Source organism: Malania oleifera, chromosome 11 (genome assembly GCF_029873635.1).
Source record: "Malania oleifera isolate guangnan ecotype guangnan chromosome 11, ASM2987363v1, whole genome shotgun sequence".
NCBI classification, from domain to species: domain Eukaryota; kingdom Viridiplantae; phylum Streptophyta; class Magnoliopsida; order Santalales; family Ximeniaceae; genus Malania; species Malania oleifera.
This window is the reverse complement of record NC_080427.1, coordinates 82,904,695-82,927,802: the sequence shown is the minus strand read 5'-3', so window position 1 is coordinate 82,927,802 and position 23,108 is coordinate 82,904,695. Positions and strand designations below refer to the sequence as shown.

Sequence of the window (23,108 nt, the reverse complement as noted above, 5' to 3'; positions counted from 1 at the left end):
GGTAGTATAGGACATCGGATACGGGACTATCGTGCGGTATTGAACTACACGCCTTCGCAGCAGCAGTATGGAGGGAGTAGTTAGGCAATTAGAGGAGGTCACCAAGGGGGCACTGTGTAGGCGTGGGTGTACTCGTTGATGTCAGGTGATGCAGAGAACACCGGCAGTGTGGTGACAGGTATGATTTCATTTATGTCACATAATGCTATTGTATCGTTTGACTCAGGGGCTACCCACTCATTTGTATCCCAAAGATTTTCTAGAGTATGTGGCGCTGAGACCTAGTTGTTAGGGGTCGAGTTAGGAGTGGCTACGCCGATGGGGTCGATTATTGTGTGTAGTAAGGTGGTTAAAGACCATCCAATAGAGATTCAGGGGAGGAAGTTGTCTGCCAGTCTCATTGTTCTAGAGACGCAGGGATTCGATATTATCTCAGGGATGGTCTGGTTAGCATCCAGCTATGCAAGCATAGAGTGCCGAAAGAAAGAGGTAGTGTTTAGACCTCCGGGGGAGGAAAAGTTTAAATTTGTAGGGTCGTGTGTGCACTCTGCACCATGGATCCTATCAGCGGTGCAGGCAAGGAAGTTACTTCTGGATGGCTACCAAGGGGTATTTGGCGTGTGTGAAAGCAGTACCAAAGGAAGGACCGAAGATGGCAGCTATTCCAGTGATACGAAAGTTTTCCGATGTCTTTCCCGAGGACTTACCAGGGTTGCCTCCAAATCGTGAGGTGGAGTTCGCTATTGAGTTAGCACCAGGGACGACACCAATCTCCAAGGCGCCGTATAGAATGGCTCTAGCACAGCTAAAGGAGCTAAAGGAGCAACTGTAGGAACTTCTAGATAACGGTTTCATTCGGCCAAACATGTCACCCTAGGGAGTGCCGATGTTGTTCGTAAAGTAGAAGGATGTGTCGATGAGGATGTGCATCGATTACATAGAGATAAAAAAGGTAACTATAAATAATAAATACCCGTTACCACGTATTGATGACCTGTTTGACCAACTGAAGGGAACTCAAGTTTTCTCTAAGATCGATCTGCGATTTGTGTATCATCAGTTGAAGGTGATATAAGAGGATGTATCGAAGACAGTCTTTCGAACACGGTATAGCCTTTATGAATTTTTGGTTATGCCGTTTGGTTTGATGAATGCGCCTGTAACATTCATGGACCTGATGAACCGGTTATTCCATGAGTACTTGGATTGGTTTGTGGTAGTATTTATAGATGAAATCCTGATCTATTCAAGGAGTCATGCAGAGCACGAAACTCATTTGAGGCTAGTACTCCAGGTACTTAGAGAGAAGAAGTTGTTTGCTAAATTCAAGAAATGCATATTATGGCTTGAGCAGGTTGCATTTTTGGGACATGTAGTGTCCAAAAAAAGAGTATCAGTAGACCCGGGCAAAGTAGAGGCAGTAGTAAACTAGGCGAGACTGAAGAATGTTCACGAGATAAGAAGTTTCTTAGGTTTGGAAGGGTATTACTGCCGTTTTATTGAGGGGTTTTCTAGGCTGTTAAGTCCGTTGACACAACTTACGAAAAAGAATAGTAGGTTTGACTGGATGAGTGATTGTGAGTAGAGCTTTTAGGAATTGAAGCAACGTCTAGTCACGACCCCAATATTAACCATTCCATCAGGGAATGATAGTTACGTGATTTATAGCGACGTATCCCATAAAGGACTCGGGTGTGTTTTAATGCAACAGGGTAAAGTTATCGCCTATGCTTCTCGCCAACTCAAGGAGTACGGAAGAACTACCGTATGCATGATTTAGAATTGGAAGCAGTAGTGTTTGCACTAAAAATCTAGTGGCACTACCTTTACGGTGAAAAATGCGAGATCTTTATTGACCATAAGAGCATCAAATACTTCTTCACCCAGAAGGAGCTGAATATGAGACAACGTAGATGGCTCGAGTTGATTAAGGACTACGATCGCACCATTAGTTACCATCCGGGAAAAACTAATGTGGTGGCTGACGCTTTGAGCCAAAAGTTAGTGAGTGCATTGATTTTAGTAGTTGTCCTACAACATCAAATTGTGATGGATCTGGAGAGGTTGGGGGTAGAGTTGGTGGATGAAGATCCACAGGCGTTCATCATCAGTTTAGTTGTTCAGCCAACCTTGCGAGAGAGAATCAAGACAACCCAGAAGGAAGATGCAGAGCTGGTAGAGGTCAGGGAAAGAGTGCATAATGGATTGAAACCGGATTTCAATGTCTCTGTTGGTGGGATGTTGATATTCCATACCCGGATTTGTGTACCGAATGACGCCGATATTAAATGGGTCATTCTAGAGGAGGCTCATTGCTCTCTCTATACTGTTCATCTAGGAAGTACGAAGATGTATAGAGACTTGCGGGAATCATTCTAGTGGAGTAACATGAAGAGAGAAATTGCTAGATTCATGGAGTACTGCCTGATATGTCAACAGGTTAAGGCTAAACACCAAAGGCCAGCAGGACCACTACAACCACTTGACATTTCTAAATGGAAGTGGGAACACATCTCGATGGATTTTGTATCGGGGTTACCTACAGCGCTGCATGGGCAAAATGCCATCTGGGTTATAGTGGATCGGCTGACAAAGACTGCACACTTTATTCCTATTAGAGTCAGCTAGTCCATGAATAGGCTAGTAGAGCTATATGTGCAGGAGATAGTACGACTTCATGGCGTCCCTATTTCTATAGTTTCAGGTCGAGACCCACGATTTACCTCTCAGTTCTAGAAGGGCTTTCAGGATGCCTTGGGATCACAACTTACTTTCAGCACCTCATTTCACTCGCAGATGAATAGACAATCAGAGAGGTCCATTCAGACCTTAGAAGATATGTTGTGGGCGTGTGTGCTAGACTTTGGGGACAGCTGGATTTGGTATCTACCACTTGTAGAGTTTGCATATAATAACAGCTACTAGGCTAGTATAGAGATAAAACCATATGAGGCATTGTATGGTCGTCGGTGTTGATCTCCATTATACTGAGATAAGGTAGGAGTGCGGCAGGTGTTAGGACTAGAATTGATCCAGCAGGTCTCTACAAAGGTCGAGCTTATCAAAGAAAGGGTTAGAGCAGCTTAGAATCGACAGAAGAGTTATACGGATACTCGCCGACAGGAGTTAGAGTTTGAGATCGAGGATAGGATATTCTTGAAGATTGCCTCGATGAAAGGGGTGATGAGATTTGGGAAGAAAAGGAAGTTGAGCCCTTGGTACATTGGTCCATTTGAGATCTTGGAGAGGAAAGGTCCAATTGCTTACTGGGTGGCGTTGCCCCTTACACTATCCAGAGTTCATGACATGTTTCACGTATTTGTGCTGAGGAAGTACATGCTAGACCCTTTGCACGTGGTGTGCTCAGTTATGAACCTCTGGAGATCAGGGATGCATTATCATATGAGGAGGTACTGGTTCAGATTCTGGACTAGAGGGTACAACAGTTGCATACTAAGGAGATACGTTTAGTGAAAGTACTGTGGCGGAACCACGCAGTAGAGGAGGCTTTTTGGGAGTTAGAAGCCGAGATACGCCAGAAGTACCCACAGCTCTTCAGAGAGGGTTAGCTCTAGACAGGTAAGGTAGGTTGTTTGGTTACTAGTTACTTTCATGTATTTGAGAGAGAGGCTAGTATGAGAGTGTGATTTAATGAGACTTTATGTTGTATCCATTGTATTCCTTCGCTATAAGCGAAGGTATGTAATAAACTTGGGCCGGAGCCACTATGTGGATAGCTGCCAACTTGTCTGTAGAGCTGAGTTGTAAGTTAGAGTACGTTCGGTATCAGTTAGAAAATTTCGAGGATGAAATTCTTATAAGGAGGGGAGATTGTAGAGACCCAAACCCGTAAAAATAAGAAAAGGGGTAAAAAGGGGTTTTTAAAGGCTTCGTCGATAGAGCCAACGTTCTCGTCGACGAAGGTAATTTAGCATTTCGTTGCCAAAATTCAAAGTCTCCTCGATGAAGAGATCCCGACCGATAGGAAAAATATCAGGCTTGGGTTCTTTGACGAAGGAGAAGGTTCATTGACAAACAGTATTCTATGGTTCGTCAACAAGGGACCAATTCGTCGATGAATTTGACTGGGTCAAAAGACCTATAAATAGGAATTTTCGTTTCTTAAGGGTTAAGAAACCCAAAATTCTCTCTCTCTCTCTCTCTCTCTCTACATTTCTTCGCCGTTCGTCGTCCATTTCGACAATCGGAAGTTACTGTGAGGATCAGGTAAGGGGATTATGTTTAATGCAGTGTTTTAATGTTTTTGATCCGATGGAAACTGTTATGGAATGGTGTATTTATGTTTTCAGTTGTTCTTTTGAAAACCAACCGTTCAAAAAATTTGTTTTCAAACCTAAGATATACGATATGATATTTTGAGTAGAAATGAATGGTGGAAAGTTCGGTTTGATCCTACAAACTATTTATTCAGAGTTTTCCATGGTTGCCTATGGGCTATGTTTTAAATATGAAAAATTGTGTGGCATGTGAATATGATTTTTAGAGTGATGGAAATACCAAGATGGGTATGTTGTGTAATACTGAACTGTTTGCAAAAATATTGGAACTGTTTTGGGAATTGTAGGAACTTTTTGAGAGGGTCGAGGTCGAGTTTGTATTAAATGGCCGAGCCCAGGTTTTATGAAATGTGTTTTAAAGTACAGTTTTAATTACCTAAATTGCACGATATGCTTTAGGAAACCTGAGAACCCACTATTGTAAGCACGATACTGTTGCTAGAGGGAGTTGCACCATTTGACCGCGTGCGCCCACATTTACGAGAGTGTGGTGTTGGGTGGTCCTAACCGATTGACCTTTGTTAACTTTACCATGACCCCAAGAGGGGGGGGGGGAGTGAATTGGTATTTTTAAAACTTAAGCCCTAGGTCAATCTCCTAATACCAGTATATTCACAACCCTATGGTCAATCTAGTGTGAGTAATTTAAATCTTTACCATAAAGTAAATAAAACAATTTAATCAAACACACATGCACCAGAAAACAATAAAGTAAGGGTGACACACAGAAATGTTATCGAGGTTTGGCTAATTGCCTACGTCCCCACCTTGGCTAACAAGCACAAGGATTACCACTATAACTTGCTCGCTTAAACGAGTAGAGCGGCACCTAAACAAATCTAGTCAATTAGCACAGGGATGACCTCAACCTTTACAACCAAACCATAGCGCTGCATTACCGCTCCCTCAAGCCATACTTGGAAACACTCTGATTTTACAATCAGATGGTACAGAAATAGTGCTTTCACGTAAAGCTGAAATGTACCCAAATACGCACATTCACATACACATCAATAATATTAATATAGTGTAAGCTCAGTGATGCAAGTTTTGTTCAATCAAAACTCAACACAGTATAATCAGTATGATGCTCAAGAGTATTCAACACAAGCAATATCTTGGAATTTAAACAAGGCATTTCAGTAGCACATAAATATTCCAATTATACTAATAAGATAATCAAACTAGATTAAGAAAATTTTCTTCAATGTAATATTCACAATACTAGTTTGAAAATATTTGCTTGTTTGAAAAATCTTTGCACACCAAAAGACAAAGCTGTTAGACACTTGCAACAGAATGCAAATATCCTAAGCTTATTCGATTTATCCTCACACAAGATTTATAATGAGCAAATCTGTGGGATAAATCTAGGCTAAACTCCCCCAAAAAATTATCTCAATCACACAAACAAGTGGGAGTATTTAGCACAGAATAACAATCACACTTACACAACGGCTAGTTTTCAAAATGATTAATTATTTTCAAAGCCAAACGGCCATAAAATGGCTAGTAGACCATCTTACCTATAAGCACAAGGACTCTAACTTGTTTTCAAACACAAGAGAAAAGGGATACATATTTATCATACGAATCCAAACTTTTGATCTTTGTTGAAAATCTTTCTTAAGCACTTTGCAATTTCTTTGTTTATCTTTGCTCATCATCCCGTTACTCCTTGAGCTTCATTTCATAATCATATTGAGAGTGTATTAGTGTGATATTTTATTGTATTTATCTGCTCAAGTTTGGAGCATTCCTTGTACATTTATTTCAATTGATTCCACAGTGTAGAGGCATCTTAGCCTATTAAAGGAGAGAGGCGACTCTACCTAGTGAAAAATAGAGACATCTCTGCCTATTGAAGGAAAGAGGCAACTCCACTTAGGTACAGGAGAGAGGCATCTCTGCCTAGTGAAGGAGAGAGGCAACTCCGCCTATTGAAGGATGGATTGTAAAGACTTCTCCGTCTACTAAAAGAGAGAGGTTTCTCTACCTATTGAAGAAGTATATAATTGAATCCTCAAGTGGATTACTTGAGGCAGGGACGTAGGCAAGGATTGTCGAAATTTGTAAAAACACGGCTTTTATTCTCTCTTAATCTCTTTAATTTGAGCACATTTATTTTTGTTCATATTTATTGTGAGAAATGATTGTATTTGCTCATTTAGATCACATGCTTAAGTTGTGGTTAAAATTGTTAAAGCATTAGCTTAAATTTTTAAAATACTCAATTCACTCCCCTCTTTTGGGACTACACCTTTTCTAATAGTAACTACATCTATCCAAAAAAGAAACAAAAATCAAAATTCTCTTTTATAAAGGGTACTAAGTTGTGTTCTCTAATTCCCAAAAACATGACAAGACTTGCTACTCCTACATGATTTTACTTTTACTTTGAATTTGTATCCCTGAGATCATTAATTTTCTTTTAGTTGGTGTCTATTAGGCTTTGAATTTTCTCTTTTTCTCCATACTAACCAACTTTCAACAATCAGCTTGTATGTAGCCTAAATTTATGGCTCCATTTGTTAAAAAGCCTTACCCTACTACATCATCCCTTCCTTTTGAATTTGCTTTCATTTTATCCAAATTCCATTCTTCTTTTTGTACATTATAGGGCATCATAAAAGACATAAAATTGTAATGAAAGAGATTCTAAAATTTATTTAAAAATAGTTAAATGAAATTCTCTCCCAATATCACCATTAGAATAACAAATGAGCTGTATGATCTGCTTATGCACTCCTTTCCTACTAACATGTGTAAAGAAAGTCAAGAATCTCACATAAGTACTTTTTTCCAGTGATTTATCAACTTTATGAAACCAACTAGTGTTATCGATTATAGGCAAACTCATAAATGTTTCCATATAATACATTATAAGCATTAGACACACCCTATAAGAGCGCTCATTTTTTTAAATAATAAGCACTATTAGTGAAAGTAATCCCTGTGGAATTTTGCAAATTTATCAATCCCTCAACTATAAGTCTATGTATATAATGATAAAATGAACTCTAAAAGCTCAGTTCAATCCTCAAAATTGTTCCTAATTTATGTTTTTTATGGAAAGATTTACTTAAGTAAATTAAAATAATCAAGATTCTCGTTCATTATGCATGCAATAACAAAACCATGCTATAAACATTTTTTTGTCATTATCCAATCAATTTGAGGCATCAAAGTAAAATTCCCATATTATTGAAGTTTTGTCTAATTAATGTTCTTGAGCTACAATGCCCAGTTAAATTCTATGTTAACAAATTAAGCAATGTTACAATCCCACAACAGATGTGTATTAGGAAGATCTTAGGCTAATAAAGACGTGTTGGGCTCCAACTATGTGAGGCGTCTTTTATAGGACAAACTTGTGAGGTCAGTAGGCCAAATGGGATAATACCTTATCAGAATTAGGCCTAAGACCATTATACAAAGTAACAAAATATTATACGATCAAATTGATGCTATAGAATATCTCAACTTTTAAATGTACGATCTCTAATTTTCTATCTTTATTCTCGTCCAGAATTCAACAAGTTAATGATACACTAGGCTGGTATGATCATTACTCAACTAGTCATAATCATTAATTTTAAAACAAATTAAGCTATGTTGGATGGTTACCAAGTTCAAATATTTTTTCTTAGGAATCAATATTTATTTGAAGTTAATTCAAACTTAATTTAGAAATTTGGTATGGACATAAAAACCATCTAATTTTTCCCATATTTAATATATTTCAATGCTGAAAGTATACAAAATGTGTCAATTCTAAACATATAATAGCACTGCATATATAAAACATTAGAGTAAACAATTCTAAAAGTTTCATGTTTTTAATAATAAAATAATATAACATGATGAGATGGGATTTAATGGTTCGAAGTTAGAGGGTGCGCATGTGAAGCGCATGCCCCAAGCCCAAACACGTGCAGGTCTTCTTGGTAGATATTGTTTGACATCCTTCTTTCACTGAAGGGGATTGTTATAGGCAAGCTCTTAAATTTTGATATCAACTAAATAATTGAAGCACTAAAATTATAAACATTTTAATAAAAAGTTTAAATTCAATGTCAATTTCAATTTGAAAAGCGATGGAAACTCGTAATAAAGCATGTAATTTTTTCATGAAACTTTAGAAATGATTAATCGACATAATAATTTAAGTTTTAGAAATAATATTACAACCGAAATACATCTATATTGTGCTAGAACTTACTTAAGTTTTACAACATCTCAAATTTATAATTCTAATTATATTCCCAAACGTAAACAATTTTGTATTCCAAAATGTCTTTAAAAATTGATTGAATTTTTTATAGTATAAGATTTCATATTAAAGTCCATTTTTGCAATGCGACGATTCTGCTACCCTTCTGAACCTAGGGCATTTCAACCATTGTTCAAAACTTTAATTTTGCTTTGGAACAAAATAACAAATTGAAATGTGGTACAAATGTGTGTGTATATATATATACATTCAAAATGAGCATTAAAATACCTAGAATGTAGTGGGGGCGGGGGGCTTTGTCCCAAATTCTCACGAATCCCTACTGGACTCAAAATTGATACAGATTTAAGATGGCAAGGGGGAAAGGAAAATTAATTAATAGACTATTGCCTTACCTTGATCTTCTTCTCTCAACCCTGTATGATGCTGTATCAGGTAATTCTTTGTATCCCACTATTATACTTGGTGTCTATATGGAACCTCTATGAGCTACCGAGCTTCTTTGAGCTTCCTTATAACTTTATCCTTCATACAATAGTGTTTGGAATGGAAAGAACGACTCAAAAGAGAGAGATATCTTTGGATTGAATATGCTTCTATTAATGGTTCTTAATTTTCCCTCCCCAAACACAAGGGTCGGAGTTCCCTTATATAGGCAAGCAACTGCGAGAGGATAAGCACAACTTGCTTTCTCAAAAGCAGATACCCATCAAACAAGACATAAAGAAAAAGCATAAAGTAAAAGCTACTTTAATAAAAGAGGGGACAACATATGCTTTTGCTGACTCACTGTTTAAAACAAACAAAATACTGACATCTTTAATAAAATAACTTTTGACTAAAACATGTAATTACAAAAGATATGACACGAAGAATCGTCCTTTTGGCGAGGCCTGGGATATGACACAACTCTGGATAAGTGTCTGATATGACCTTCTTGAGTAGCCCGCTCAGTATGGTATGGGATATGATGATATCTGGACTATCATCTAAACTATACATCTGTCAACAGATCTCGTCCTTCTTCAGAGATCTCTTAGGGCACTAATGATTTCTTCATCGTGCTCCTCTCTTGCTAGCTCTGCAAGTACTATTTGAAGATTCTTCATGCCCTGTGTCGAAGGAAGATTATGCTCCCAATCTTTAATCTGATTAATAACTTTTCTAACTTCAATAGCAAATTCTGCTAAAGATGTTTCTTCAAATTTATGGAGATATTTTCCTTCAATAGCAATCAAATTTTCATGATTTGCGAAGTAAATACAATCTAAAGCTATTCTGGTTTCGAGAAGATAAATTCCCCATAAGGTCTAAACCAAATAAAAAAACTTCCTGTGTTTCTTGAAATCTTCCTAGTATGGTTCTTCTTCATGAAAATCCGTGACCGCTCTGTCCTTCCAATCTTCTGGAAGAAGATTCCAAAACAAAACCTTTCTTGATTTCAACTCAATAGGTTCAATGTAGCCAATCCACCATAACCGTCATGGATTAGTGAAATTTAGCACATGTTTTACCATTGATGGAAGAAATTCAAAAGTTTGTCCTGTTTTGCTAAATCCGAAAACTGGACTTCTCTTGTCCTTAAGGCCTTCTGTACTACTATTAGCAACTCAGGGTTAATATTTCTGGGTATGTGTAATTTTGGGATACACAGACCACTTCTCATCCAAAACTGCGTTAACTCGGGATACTCTGAAATACCTACTATTGCTCTGGTAGTAAAATTGTATTTTTTTGGCTGAATATCCATTTCAACTTTGAGCTTAATCTGCTGATGAATGAGTTCGAATGTACTCTCCCTACTAACAATCTTGAAATTTTCTGAAATAATGGATTCAAACTCTTCCAATATTTCTACAACTTCTCTTAAATTAACTGAAAAATATGTATTTGCTAGTATTGCTAGATTATTGATTAACCCTTCTAGCAAATTTCTCTTTTCCTTCGTGATTTTTGGAGTCATTCCCAGAAAATCTTCAAGAACAAAATCAACTTCAATTGTTTCTCTATCCTTCCTGGATTCTAAAACATTTCTGTTGATTGTAGCTAAGTCATTTTTCTACCTGCCTTCTCCCTTTACCTTCCTAGATCTAGGGTTCTGAGCACACTGGGTGCTATAGTGTCCATACTGATTGCAGAAAAAACTCTGAATATGACTTTTGTCACTGGGCTTGTCATCCTTTCTGGATGAAGTTCCCTTCTTCATTTGGTTTCGTTCCATAACTGGAACTGGACGTTCTCTCTTCTGAGAAACACTTCTTTTTTCTTTACTACTTCCTTCTCCGTTTCTGGAGTTGAAAGTTATCTGCCTCTATTTATCAACAAATTTAGCAACAGGGCAATCTGCCACCTTATGCCTTTCTTGAAAAATTGGACATTTGAAATGGCCACTACTGCTGTTGCTACTGCTTGCCATTTGATCTACAAGAATTCAAGTATCTGGTTAGAGTATTAGTAATAATATTATCCTTTCTTTTAATATGTTCTACATTAAAGGAATAATATTGTAACTCATTCCTACACCTAACCAATCTTTCTTGGATGCATCGTTTTAACCTAATTCCCATGAATTGCTTTACATAGGAACTATTTGTTCTAACGATGAATGGTTTACCCAAGAAAATTTCATTAGCCCTAATTCCTTTAAGGACTGCTAACAACTCCTTTTCATGAAATGGATAATTCAATTCTGCTCTATTAAAACATCCACTCCAATATCTGCTGAGGTGTTATGTTTTATCAATTTTTCTGATTTTTAAAACACATCCCCATGCTAAATTTGAAGCATTGGTTTCAAAAACTATATCTAATTTTGTATCATCTGGATATTCTAATTTTGGCAAATTTTGAGCTTCTTTCTTTAAGGACTTTACTACTTTAGTATCTTTTGAAGTCCAATTCCAAGGATTCTTTACTGAAACCTTTTTCTGAATTGGTGTGCCTTTTCTGCCAAATTCTTTATAAATTTTTTGATATAATTCAATACTCCTAGAACGCATTGACATTGCCTTCTATCTTTGAATTCATCAAGAAATTCACATAGTCGTTCTACTACATGAGGTTGAAGTTCCTCTTCACTCCCTTGAATTTTTAAATCTAAAAATTCAATCTAGGGTTTCATCAAAATGGTTTTTCTTTCTGAAAGAACCATTCCTTCTTTTTTGAACACTTGTGTCACCTGCTTCAAATGTTCTAGGTGATCCCTAGTATTTTTACTAAATACTAGAACATCATCAATATAAACTGCAACAAATCCAGTTATTCCTTCAAACGCTTTATCCATCCTTCTCTGGAAGATTCCTGGGGCATTCTTTAATCCAAATGGCATAACTAGCCATTCGAAAAGCCCAATCGGCGTAGTAAAGGCTGTAAGAGCTACTGCTCTTTCTTTGACCTTTATCTACCAGTACCCTGATTTGAGATCGAATTTAGAATAAACTGAGGGTTTCTCTCTTCTTATTCTATTTCTAAGAGATTCTTGATTAGGTAAGTTATACCCATCATCTCTTGTTTCTCTATTCGGATCTCTATAACCAATAACCATTCTGACTTTTCCTCATACTTGCTCTGCATGATTTGTTACCATGAATGCAGCACTCCTATGCTCACTTGTACTGTGCCTAATTAGTCCCAAATTTAATAATTCTGGAATTTTTTTCTCAAATTTCCTTATCATTTCATTTGGATAACTAATCCCTTTACTCCTAATGATCGTATCGGGATTCTTAAGCACAATATCAGCTTCTAGCATGACTTTCTGCCATAATGCATGCGGATTCTCCGACCAATTTTCTGAAAGCATTTTCTTGATTTCTTCAAGATTACTTTTTTTCTTCTGACTGATTTATCTTTAGGATGCTTCCTGATACCCGTTTCTTCCAATTATCAAGTTTCTCCTGATAATTTGACCTTCTTTCTTCGACTAATATATAATTCCTTATATCAGTTCCTGAGGACTTAGGGATGAAATGGTTATCTAGAATTATTCCTTCTTAAAATATCGTAAATGACTGATATTTTCTAAGAAACTTAACTCCCAAAAGAAAATTGTCTGGTAATTCTAGAACTAAGCAAACAATCTGTTCCTCATAATATTTGTCATTCATCTTGATCTTCAAATTTTTGGCAATCTCTCCAATCTGGAGTAATGCACTATTGCCAATTATGACTTGAAGATTCTCTGATTCCCAAGTTACTTCTAGAAACCTAATTCTTGTACAAGACCACGTACATCCAGTGTCGATAAGAGCTGTACATTCTATCTTACTGATATAAATGTTTACCAGAGTTTCTCTTTCTTCAATTTTGGCACTTAAAATGGATGCTCTCATATATGCTATATGGGATTGGTCTTCTTCCTCATCTGCATAGGTAGGGATCTTTATGATTCTCTAACCAACTACCCTTCTGTTACTTGAGGGTCTTAATTTAGATGGTCCATATTTTTCTGACCTAGTTTCTAAATTTATATCTTCCTCTCTTGATACACTCGCTCTACTAGGAGTATAATCACTTAGAGGTTCTGTTATAATTAATTTATTTGTCTCTTGTCTTACTGACTCTAGCAAAAGATTTTTCAATCTTTCTTCTGTTCTTGGGGTTACCCAAATCTGTGGCCAACTTAGTGCTCTTGGATTTACGACCTCTGGTTGTAATCCTCTAACTGAGTCGGTTTGATTTGTCTCGAAAAGTTGAGTAAATCTACTAACTCCCCTCCTGAGAGTTGGTTTCCCTATGTTATAGAACTTTAAATATAATCTAACAATGAGTCTAATGCACCTCCTATCTGGACTGCATTTTAACATATTCTGCCAGTCTCTCGTATTGACTCTAATTTGTAGAGTCTTCTCCACACTTTTGTCTTGAAGATCCACATGTAAATCTGGTATAACTTTTATCTAGGCTACTCCTGAATGTAAGTTAGCCCTTGCTCTTCCTAGTAAGGACCTACAAAAATTACCAATGCTCCCGTCGATAACTGCAATAAGAATAGGAAGATCTTACCCTTTTCTAACTAATGGACCTATCCCAACCTGGATGATTCCATAGTGAACATATCTCGCCTTCTTGTCCATTGCTTTCTGGACTTCCTATGTGGTGAGTAATGGAACAATAAATGTCCCTGCATCCGTACTGGATACTTCTGCTGTTACCTCTTTCTCGATTACCTTTATTGTCTCTTTGTAAGGTATCTACAAAGTTTGGTATGCTTCAACCCAACTAGCTCGAGGCATCCTCCATTCCTGACAATCCCTACTTTCTGAAGGAATTTCAATTTTTACAGTCTGCACTAGATCTTCTTCTTCTTCTGCTAGAGATACTAGTTCTGGTGCTTTGTCTACTGCTCTCATCATAGCTAGTCTTAACTGACTTAGCTTAAGATTATAGGGAGATTCATCTTCTGAATCTTCTCCTTCATCTTCAAATTCGGAGTATTATGAAAAAGTAGAATAAATACTCTCATCATTTGAGTCTATTTCCTCTCCCCAAATTGGCTCATACAGAAGTTCTGAAGAGTTCTCCATCAAGATACTCTTGAGGCTACCCTTCCTTTTTTCTGCTTCTTGACAATTATTAGCTTTATGACCCTTCTTGCCATAAAACCAACAACAATCACAATTTTCCAGAGATTTTCCTTGCGGACACTTAGGATACAGTCCATATTTCTTCTTAAACGATTCCTTGACATCTTCTCTAACCCTACGAGGTCGAAGATATCTCTTCTCCGGGTTTTTCTACCCTTTTCTAGAGCTCTTCCTTTTTCCAAATTTCTTCCAAGTCTTTCCCTTTGACTTTGGATGATTTTATCCTCTTATGGCATACTCCTCTAGCAGAACTAGTTTCTACTCATTCTGAGTATCTAGTTGATCTCTAGTCACAGTCATATCTTCCTACTACCCCACTTGTATTGGGACAACACTCTGGATTCATATAAGGCATGTTTCTTACATCTTGAAACATATGCCGCTGCATACAGTAAAGTTTTATCATTTGTCTTACTGTTTTTGCTCTGACTCCGAGAGTATCTGATACTTCTGTATCTTTCTCAAGTCTCTTCTTAACAGCCAGTTTTACCACTTCTGGCCAATTACTTGGTAATTTGTTGATAAAGACCTCTTTTGCGTATGCTTGATCTTGTGGTCCGAGCTTATAGTACCAATACTGGAATTTACAAAGAAACTCTTCAAAGTAACACATGTCACACATCTATATCTCTGTGAGAGTCATCCTGGCTTTTTTAACAAGCTCGTTACCTTTTATCAACTAGCAAATATCCTACAAACTCCTATTTGAGGAAATCTGCTATGATAGCTATTACTTCGTTTGGAGTTTTGATAGTGTTTATGATAATGGTACTCACATATGAGTTCCTCTGAAGTATCTCCCAAAAATCTCCAGCATTTCCTCTTAGTGTGGCTACTGAAAATTTATATGCTTACTCCACTGACCAAGATTCGATTCCTTTGCTAAGGATATGATATCTAATATCCATAACCCAATCATCAATCGCAATTGCAGGATCCTTTTCACGATTGAGCCTAAGGATTGTTTCGTTCTAGGGTACTCCCTTTGGAACACTTCTCTTTGGTTTGAATTCTTCCTGAATTCTTCCTGGATAATTTAAAACAAACTCCTGCTATTTTTCTGTAGATTGGAGCATTTCCTTGAAAGATAACTTCTTTCGCTCCCATGGTCGTGGATCCATTCTTAGGGGCTACCATACTGGCTTGCATCCCAAGATGAAACTTCTAGAAAACTTACTTGTACTATTTCCCAATAACCTGATGGTCCTGCTCCTGCAGATCCATCCCTTGTTGAACCCTTACTGGTTCTTGCAAGCACTTTTTCGGCACTGGCTAGTTTCTTAGCCTTGAGATCTTCTACCTCATTTAGCCTTTTATTGATTCTTTTTTGAATCTCTGAGACTTCATTCTCTGTCCACTTTTCACGATGAAGAAGCTTATCCAACTCGTCTTGAGCATTCTGGATATCTTCGGTTATGTCTCACAAAACTTTTGTTCCGAGCACTTTGAACTTCTTGTTCCTGTGCATGTTCATAGTCTTTACCAACATATCTTCTTGATATATTGCTTCTGACTTAAGACGATTGAGGTTATTCTCCCCTACTAAGAGATTGTGTTTTATCCTCACAACTTTTCATTATTTCTTTAATCTTGTTCGTGATGGACTGATTTTCCTTCATCTTTGAAGATTTATGAGATCTTGGTCGTCTGATTCTAATCATAGAGTTCTGTGGAGTTGTTCTAACTGCCACTCACAATGCCTAATTCTAGATTAATAAAGACTAATCTGTCTTTCTGTCTTTCAATCTCTATTAGTTGTGATTCTAGATCTCTTTTAACCCTTTTTAGATCTATCACAATAGGATTTGATTCAAAATTGGCTTTAGAAGATGATAGTTTGAAATATTTTTCTCTCCAAACTTCTTCTATTAAATTCTCATAAAATCTTATATTTAATCTTATTGAAGCCTTCTGATAAAAAAGTGACCCTTGTTTTCTATTTCTTCTACTGATCATAATACCATTTTTCTCTTCCTAAGAAACACTAATATTAGGACACAGGCTTTGATACAGTTCCATTTGCAAACACGGGAATCAATCTAATTCCTCAATTGAACTTGCGGGTGCTTCTTTCTAATTGCGAGCTACATTGAAACTAGCATCAAATTCACCAAAACTTTGATTGATATTAAGAGAAAATTAAATTATTCCTAAAAATTGTTAGAACACTATCCAAAAGATTGTGAAGTGGTATGAATGGTGCATGAATAAAAAAATACACATTTATTATGTTCAGTTCTAGGTAAGAATCACCCTGCATATCCAAGATTATAACTAGTTTTGTGCATGTTTCACCCTTTTAGAGCCTGATTTGTGCATTTAATGACATTATTTACTACTTACAAATGGTTAACAGCTATTGATAATACAACGGACAAAAAATTACAGTAACTGCAGTTGTCTTCTGCTATGGCTGGCACCGTGATTAAAAGGTCTTCCTCCAAATATTGCTTTAGTTGACAACACTAATAAGGACACAACCTTCTCTATGTGCAAAAGAGAAAGCTGAAACTAGACCCTTCCAACGGGGGAGAGGGGTGGTGGATATGAGGCATATTTCATGGGAGCTTCCCCTTGAACTGTGGTTGGACATGTTCTTGTAACCCCAGCAGAAGCCTGCCCCTGAAGATTTCGTGCTTCCAATGGGTTACTTGTTTCTGAGAGGTCAGACGCCTTCTGACTGTTTAAAACCGCAATGCAAATGGAAAAAGCTTGTAGCAAAGATATTGATGCATTGAATTTAACTGAATATATCCCATTTTTAAATGGCACCAAGCTGAAGACCGGCCTGTTTTCTCGAATTCCTCCCTGTAAACCATGGAGCTGAAAGTTATAAACAGAAAAAGAAATACAAAATAAAAATAAAAATAAACTAAACTACGACACAAGCTGCAGGCAGTCCTAAGTTGAAAATACAAGGGCAGGGCAGTACCTGAACGAAAAGATCAAAACAAGTTGTGCTAGGGCGGGCTTTGGATGGTCCCAAAACCTCACAGCAGGGATCCTGGTTTGTGAAAACTCGGAGTTTGCAACCAACATCCCAACCCCCACAGTCGCATGATCCACCAGATTTCCATCTATCAATCAGTCGGGAAGGTACTCCTTTATTTGGCAACCCATGAATGCCATTTGGAAGTATGACTGTAGTGCTATTTGTGCGTGCATTTTCTTCTGAAGTGCTGAAGGATTCATCCTCGGGGGAGCATTTTGCATGTGCAATCTCTGTTAAGTCCACATGTTCATTGTTTACCCCCACATCATAAATTGCGCTTTTTCTTGGAATCTTGACAACAATGGCTGCAAGCTCCTGGTTTGGCATACTTGCTGGTGTTTCTTGATCAGTGTGTCCTAGCTCAACACTGGACAAAACAGACTCCCTCACTAGATTTTGGTCCTTGGACTCTGAAATCTTCATCTGACCCACAACATTATAGACATACCCAGAACCTTTCCCTTTACTTCCTTGATTCATCCAGCCACCACTCTTCTTCCTCTTTATCTCACGAACAGAGTAGAATGTGTAAATCAAGCTGGAATCATCCTTCCCAGACTCAGTTATTTTTTTCACTGTGGTTGCAAGAATATTGCTGTTGTCATCAACCACAAACTTGAACAAAGGAAGTCCATTCTTAGTTGCGAGTTGCAGAAGAGCATGAACACTTCTTGTCACATGCTTTTCAGTCTCTAGAGATTCAAAAGCATCAATTGGCTTTCCTTCTAATGGTTGAACCATGTCAGCAGAATGGAAGTTTGCCACCTTAGGTTTCAGTAATGGGTCCAGCAACCTTCTTAGAGGGCTGGGACTGGACCTGGATCTGCCATGAGCATGTGCTTTCTCTCTGTTTGAATCATCTGAACAAGAAGCAGCTTCTGACTTAACCGGACCAGACTTGACAGTCATATATGTGGAGATCAACTGTGGAACGGCTGCACTCTCTTTTAGACTGAAACTTCTGCTCATCCTACTTAGGCCGATGCCAAACCGGCGATTGGGTGATGGGTTTCTTCCTCTTGCATCTGACAGGTCAGCATGTTCTCGATCCGACCTTCTGTAAGCCTCAATAACATTTGAGTTGGATGGTTTTCTTTTTGCCTTGCTTTCTTCTGCATATTTACCTTTATGTTGTACACTTATTTTCTCTTTTGAACATATAGGCGTTTGATATGCATCAGAAGGAAAACCCACACCCTGAGCACTGGTCTCACCTCCACAAGGCAGTGGGCAAGAGTGTGAAATTTCAGAATAGAGTTCACCAGAATGATTCCCCCCCTGAGGAAATCCACCTGAAAAGCTCTTCCGACTAGCATTCATAATTCTTTTATCAAATGATGTCCTGGGTTCTGAAAGTTGTAATAACTCTGAACAACTATTTCGAGGCAAATCTTTTGGTAGAAGAAGAACAATGTTTTGGTGCTTGCCAGTGCGGTGCGGTTGAGCAAAATCAAAGTCAAATTCTTGCAGCTCCTCGGATTCTTTCTTTGACTCACTATCCCTGGAAGCTATCTTTTTCTTGGAGCTGAGTGAGACACCATTATTTCTCGAGTTTGACAATGAAGTTGCCATTTCTGTAGTGATCTTTTGATTTATATCTTTCCTCTTCTCCTCAGTCATTATGACTGAATTTCTGCCAGGAGAGTTAGCCGTTACATGGATCTTCTGCTGCACACCTAAACTACTCTTAGTGGGAGTTTCATAATCTTGAGCGTTCATGACTTTTTCTTGAGACAGTTTGGCACCTTTATACAAGCGCTCCACACGAGACAAGTCATGTTCAGAACCAAATGAAACGCGTTGTTTACTCTGACGAGCAAGAGTCTCGCCAAAAACTGTACTAGATGAAGCATTCCAAGGGGTTGATGCATTCATGCTATGCCTCGCAGGGCTATGCTTTTGCTTGTGCTTCCATTTTTCAAGACGCTCCCAATCAAGAACACCAAAATTAAATGCTTTCTCTTTGTGGCTGTCTGCTCTGTCCATGTGCTGCAGATAACCAGGCAAATTCGACATGTATTTAACAAGCTCATCATCTTTAGTCTCCTTGCTCCTTACCCGCTGCTTTTGATGGCCCTCTGAAGATTTCATTGGGACCACGATCTCATCATCCACATTCTGTTTTATTCCGGGAAGCAGATCAATGTATGGATGACCAGAAGGATATTCTACCCTCAACTTGTTGTGGAACTTCGAACGCTGATTTGAGCATGGCACGGACTTTTCCTTCATTACATTTGGGGTTTGATAATGTTTTGAACTCAATCTGAGCTCTGAACTGCATCCCATGCCTCCATTGGATCCTACTGAACCACTTTTTGATCTAAACTCAGATGGCATGATGCCAAATGTGCTCATAAGCCGCAGGCATCCTAAAGCTTCTTCAACAGGTTACAAAAGAGGTTCTCACTCATCCTTCACAGCCACACATTCGGACAACTCATACAGATGGTTTTTTTCCTTATGCTGAGAATTAGAATGGAAACATATAATTAATTATAAAAGAGGAAAATTTTCAATGTTTCAGCATATATGGCAAGTATAAGGAGCCACCCTATCCATTCATGTTAAGCATAAATAATTAGTTAAAACAATAATATTTTTTTCCATACAACTCTAAATTAATCTAATCAAAGTCGTAGTTTAAGTAAAAAAGAGTAAAAAAAAGTAAGAAAAAATTATTCTTTTTCCAATAGCATTCTGTCACGATCCCATATCAAATATGTATTAGGGATATCTTAGGCTTACAAGGATAGTTTGGGCTTCAACTATAGGAGACGTCTTTTATAGGACAAACTCATGAGGCCAATGGACCAAAGAGGACAATACCTCACCGGAGTTGGGCTCAAAACCATTACATTTTGGTATCAGAGCCACCTTGAGGGGTACTATCATGTCGATGAGTCCTACATAAAAATATAAGAAACTCTGTCAAGGGCATCAGAGATTGGACGGGAGACTCACAGTCCCACATTGAATGTGTATTGGGCAAATCTTGGGCTTATAAGACTGGTTTGAACTCCAACCATGCGAGACGCCTTTTATAGGACAAACTCGTTAGGCCAATGGGCCAAAACGGACAATACCTCATCGGAATTGGGCCCAAGACCGTTACACTTTGTTTATTCTAGGGCATTCCATCAAAAAAAGGGGAAGACGAAGATCACAACCATTCATTTTTACAGCACATAATCATTACCTAATATGAAGTCGAGCTTTAGGGTGTTACACCAAGCTTGAAGATCATATGTTTAAAAGTTTTAAGTCACAGGCATCTTTTCTGATGGCTGCCATCACTTGTTCTTCAAAAATTTTAACATAACAAATTTTAAAAGCATTCGTTGAAACACATTTTAGCCACTTTACATCTAATGTCGGTGGGTACAGACATTCAAATTGTATAAAACTTCTCATATATAGATAAAATTCACACCCACGAAAGATTTTGCAATACACAATATACAGATCAACCTGCTGATGCCCTAATCATGCTCTTCCCTACTAACTCCCAAGATGAAACGGGAGTATTGTGCATTAGGTGCTGCATTTGCATTTTATTTTTTAATCATTACCTGCTAAGGTTCAGGAGGAAAAGCACTAAATACTTATGACGGATGGTTCTTGTATATGGTCATATTAAGATTTGAGGCAGTATTGTTAAAAGAGAACTCCTCTAGTTGCCAAACTGAATCTTAATAACAATGATGCTAGTATCTTGATCCTTCGTCCTAAGTAGGAAAGAATCATAAATAAGCACTCTTAAGAGTCACAAAGTTAGTTCAGCAATAAGCTACTAAACTCTAGACGAGAATGATCTTCACATGGAAGATCACACGGGTACAAAAGCACTAAATACTTATGACGGATGGTTCTTGTATATGGTTATATTTAGATCTGAGGCTGTATTGTTAAAAAAGAACGATTTATTGGCATGGGAAATAATAAAAAACTCCCTGTAGTTGCCAACTGAATCTTGATAACAATGATGCTTGCATCTTGATCCTTTTTCCTAAGTAGGAAAGAATCATAAATAAGCACTCTAAGAGTCACAAAGTTAGTTCAGCCATAAACTAAAAAACTCTAGACGAGAACATCTTAAATCTAAGGTTCGGTGGCGAAATAGTCAACTACGACCAAAATATGTAGAAAATCAGCTGTGAACAATACGCAGATTTTCATAAATGTTTCATTTATGGGCAAAAGGTTTCCAATTTTGAAAGCAGTCACAATAATGTGGACCAAACAAGCGATCAAGAAGAAACAACAGAACCCGATCACGTGATGTGATCACAGAGGAATTCCATTCTCCCTCAAAGCCCGCTAAAGAAAAAAATAAAGTCGCGACACGGAGATAAAACTACAGAGAAGAAATCTAAGAACCCGATCACGTGATGTGATCACAGAGGAATTCCATTTTCCCCCCAAAGCCCGCTAAGGAAAAAAAAAATAAAGTCGTAGCACGGAGATAAATCTACAGAAAAGAAATCTAAGAAAGCGTATTCTTTCTCTCTATGAATTTTGAGAAATCGCCTGAAACAACCATCTCACCTCCAGTCGAAGAACACGCAAATCGAATCACGCAAAACAAGGCCAAGTCTAGAAACACGCAGATCCACGCAAGACAAAATAAAACACAACCAACACAGGCAAGACAAAATCAGAGCATAAATAACACAAAATCTGATCAGAAAAATCTACGAGCTCTTCCGAGAATTTACACAATAAATGTTAGAACACCTACCTCCAAGAACCAAGAAAATGCAAAAAAAATGCAGCATCACAAGACTCGGCAATCTCGATGAAGATCTGGTGCGTGAGGCGAGTCAGTAACCACAGGACAAGCGTTGATTAGATTATAAGCAAAGAAAGGTATGATCAGAAGCAAAGAAAGGTATGATCAGAAACGAAATGCATAACCCCCAAAAGAAACCTTCTCGAAAATCGTAATCGTTTTCTGTATCGTAACCGGAGAAGAAAGGAAGCAAATACAGAACCCGAGAGAGAGAGAGAGAGAGAGAGAGAGAGAGAGTGTGTTTGTTATGCAACCGAGTGCTGTGCACTGAACAGTGAAAGACGAGACTCGGAGAGTGTGGGGAGAGAGAGAGAGAGAGAGAGAGAGGGGTGTGGGGGGAAGGGCGTTTCGTTTTCAGTCAGACGGTTGAAAGCGTGGGTAGGGGGAGGCGGGCTAGAGTGGGGCCCAAATGGCGATATTTTTCTTTCTTTATCTCGTATCACGAAGCCCGAAGTGGGTGTGGGACCCAGTTGCCGTTCTCTGATTGGAGCTAATTATTTGTCTTTTTCTTTCACTTTTTTCTTTCAATTTCATTTGACATTTTGTTTTGGGAGGCGGAGAGCGTGACAGGGCAGTGAGGAGACAAGTCCACCCAACCAATGAATTTTATCCACGTGGTGTTGGGGATTTCACTTCATCGTCGTCTCTAATTTTCGGTGGGGGCCATAGAGAGGTTTTTACAAAAATATTTAATTTAAAATAGAATAAACACAATTATAAGATAGATGGACTAATATTTATAAAAATAAACTCACCTGACTATTGACACCTGACTATTGAAAAATCGGTTTCAATATTAAAAAAAAATTAAAATATGTCAAAATCGATTCTTGAAAAGTCGGTTCTCGTAAAAGCCACCTGCCCCCTGCCTCTTGCCTCTCCGCACTCCCTCATCGAGGTGGAAAAAAAAAGAAGAAGGTAAAAGTCAGAACCAACTTTCTAAAAGTCAGTTTTGACATCAACCTTTAATTTACGTGACCTTTTGTCATGGATCGGCTTCCTATGCCCTGTAGTCACCCCCTTCCCCTGCGCACTCCCTAGCATCCCCCCCTCACCCCTGTGTGCCCTACCCTCATGCACCCCATTACCACGCAACGTTCCCCCTCTCCCTCCAACCACAGCCTATTTCTTCTTCTTCTTCTTCTCTCTCCTTCTACTTCCCTCTTGTCATTCACCCCTTCTCCTTTCTTCTTTCTTTTCATTCTTC

At 38.1% G+C, this 23,108-nt stretch overlaps 1 protein-coding gene across 1 annotated transcript; it reads right to left on the bottom strand.

The window, feature by feature from the left end:
* Positions 1 to 16,314: 16,314 nt before the first annotated feature.
* Positions 16,315 to 22,253, bottom strand: LOC131168394 (uncharacterized). The gene is made up of 3 exons (XM_058127770.1): positions 21,851 to 22,253; positions 17,050 to 19,575; positions 16,315 to 16,925 (listed from the first exon to the last, which is right to left on the bottom strand). Exons 2-3 carry the CDS (start codon positions 19,465 to 19,467, stop codon positions 16,629 to 16,631), a joined length of 2,715 nt encoding a protein of 904 aa, XP_057983753.1. The 5' UTR covers positions 19,468 to 19,575; positions 21,851 to 22,253; the 3' UTR covers positions 16,315 to 16,628.
* Positions 22,254 to 23,108: the final 855 nt, after the last annotated feature.

What these genes read in the sequence shown, in the direction of transcription:
- LOC131168394 (XM_058127770.1), bottom strand. Translation starts at nt 19,467, where the DNA reads ATGAGCACATTTGGCATCATGCCATCTGAGTTTAGATCAAAAAGTGGT. An exon ending in GTTTTGATCTTTTCGTTCAG is followed by an intron (nt 16,926 to 17,049) that starts GTACTGCCCTGC and finishes CATGGTTTACAG; the next exon opens with GGAGGAATTCGAGAAAACAG.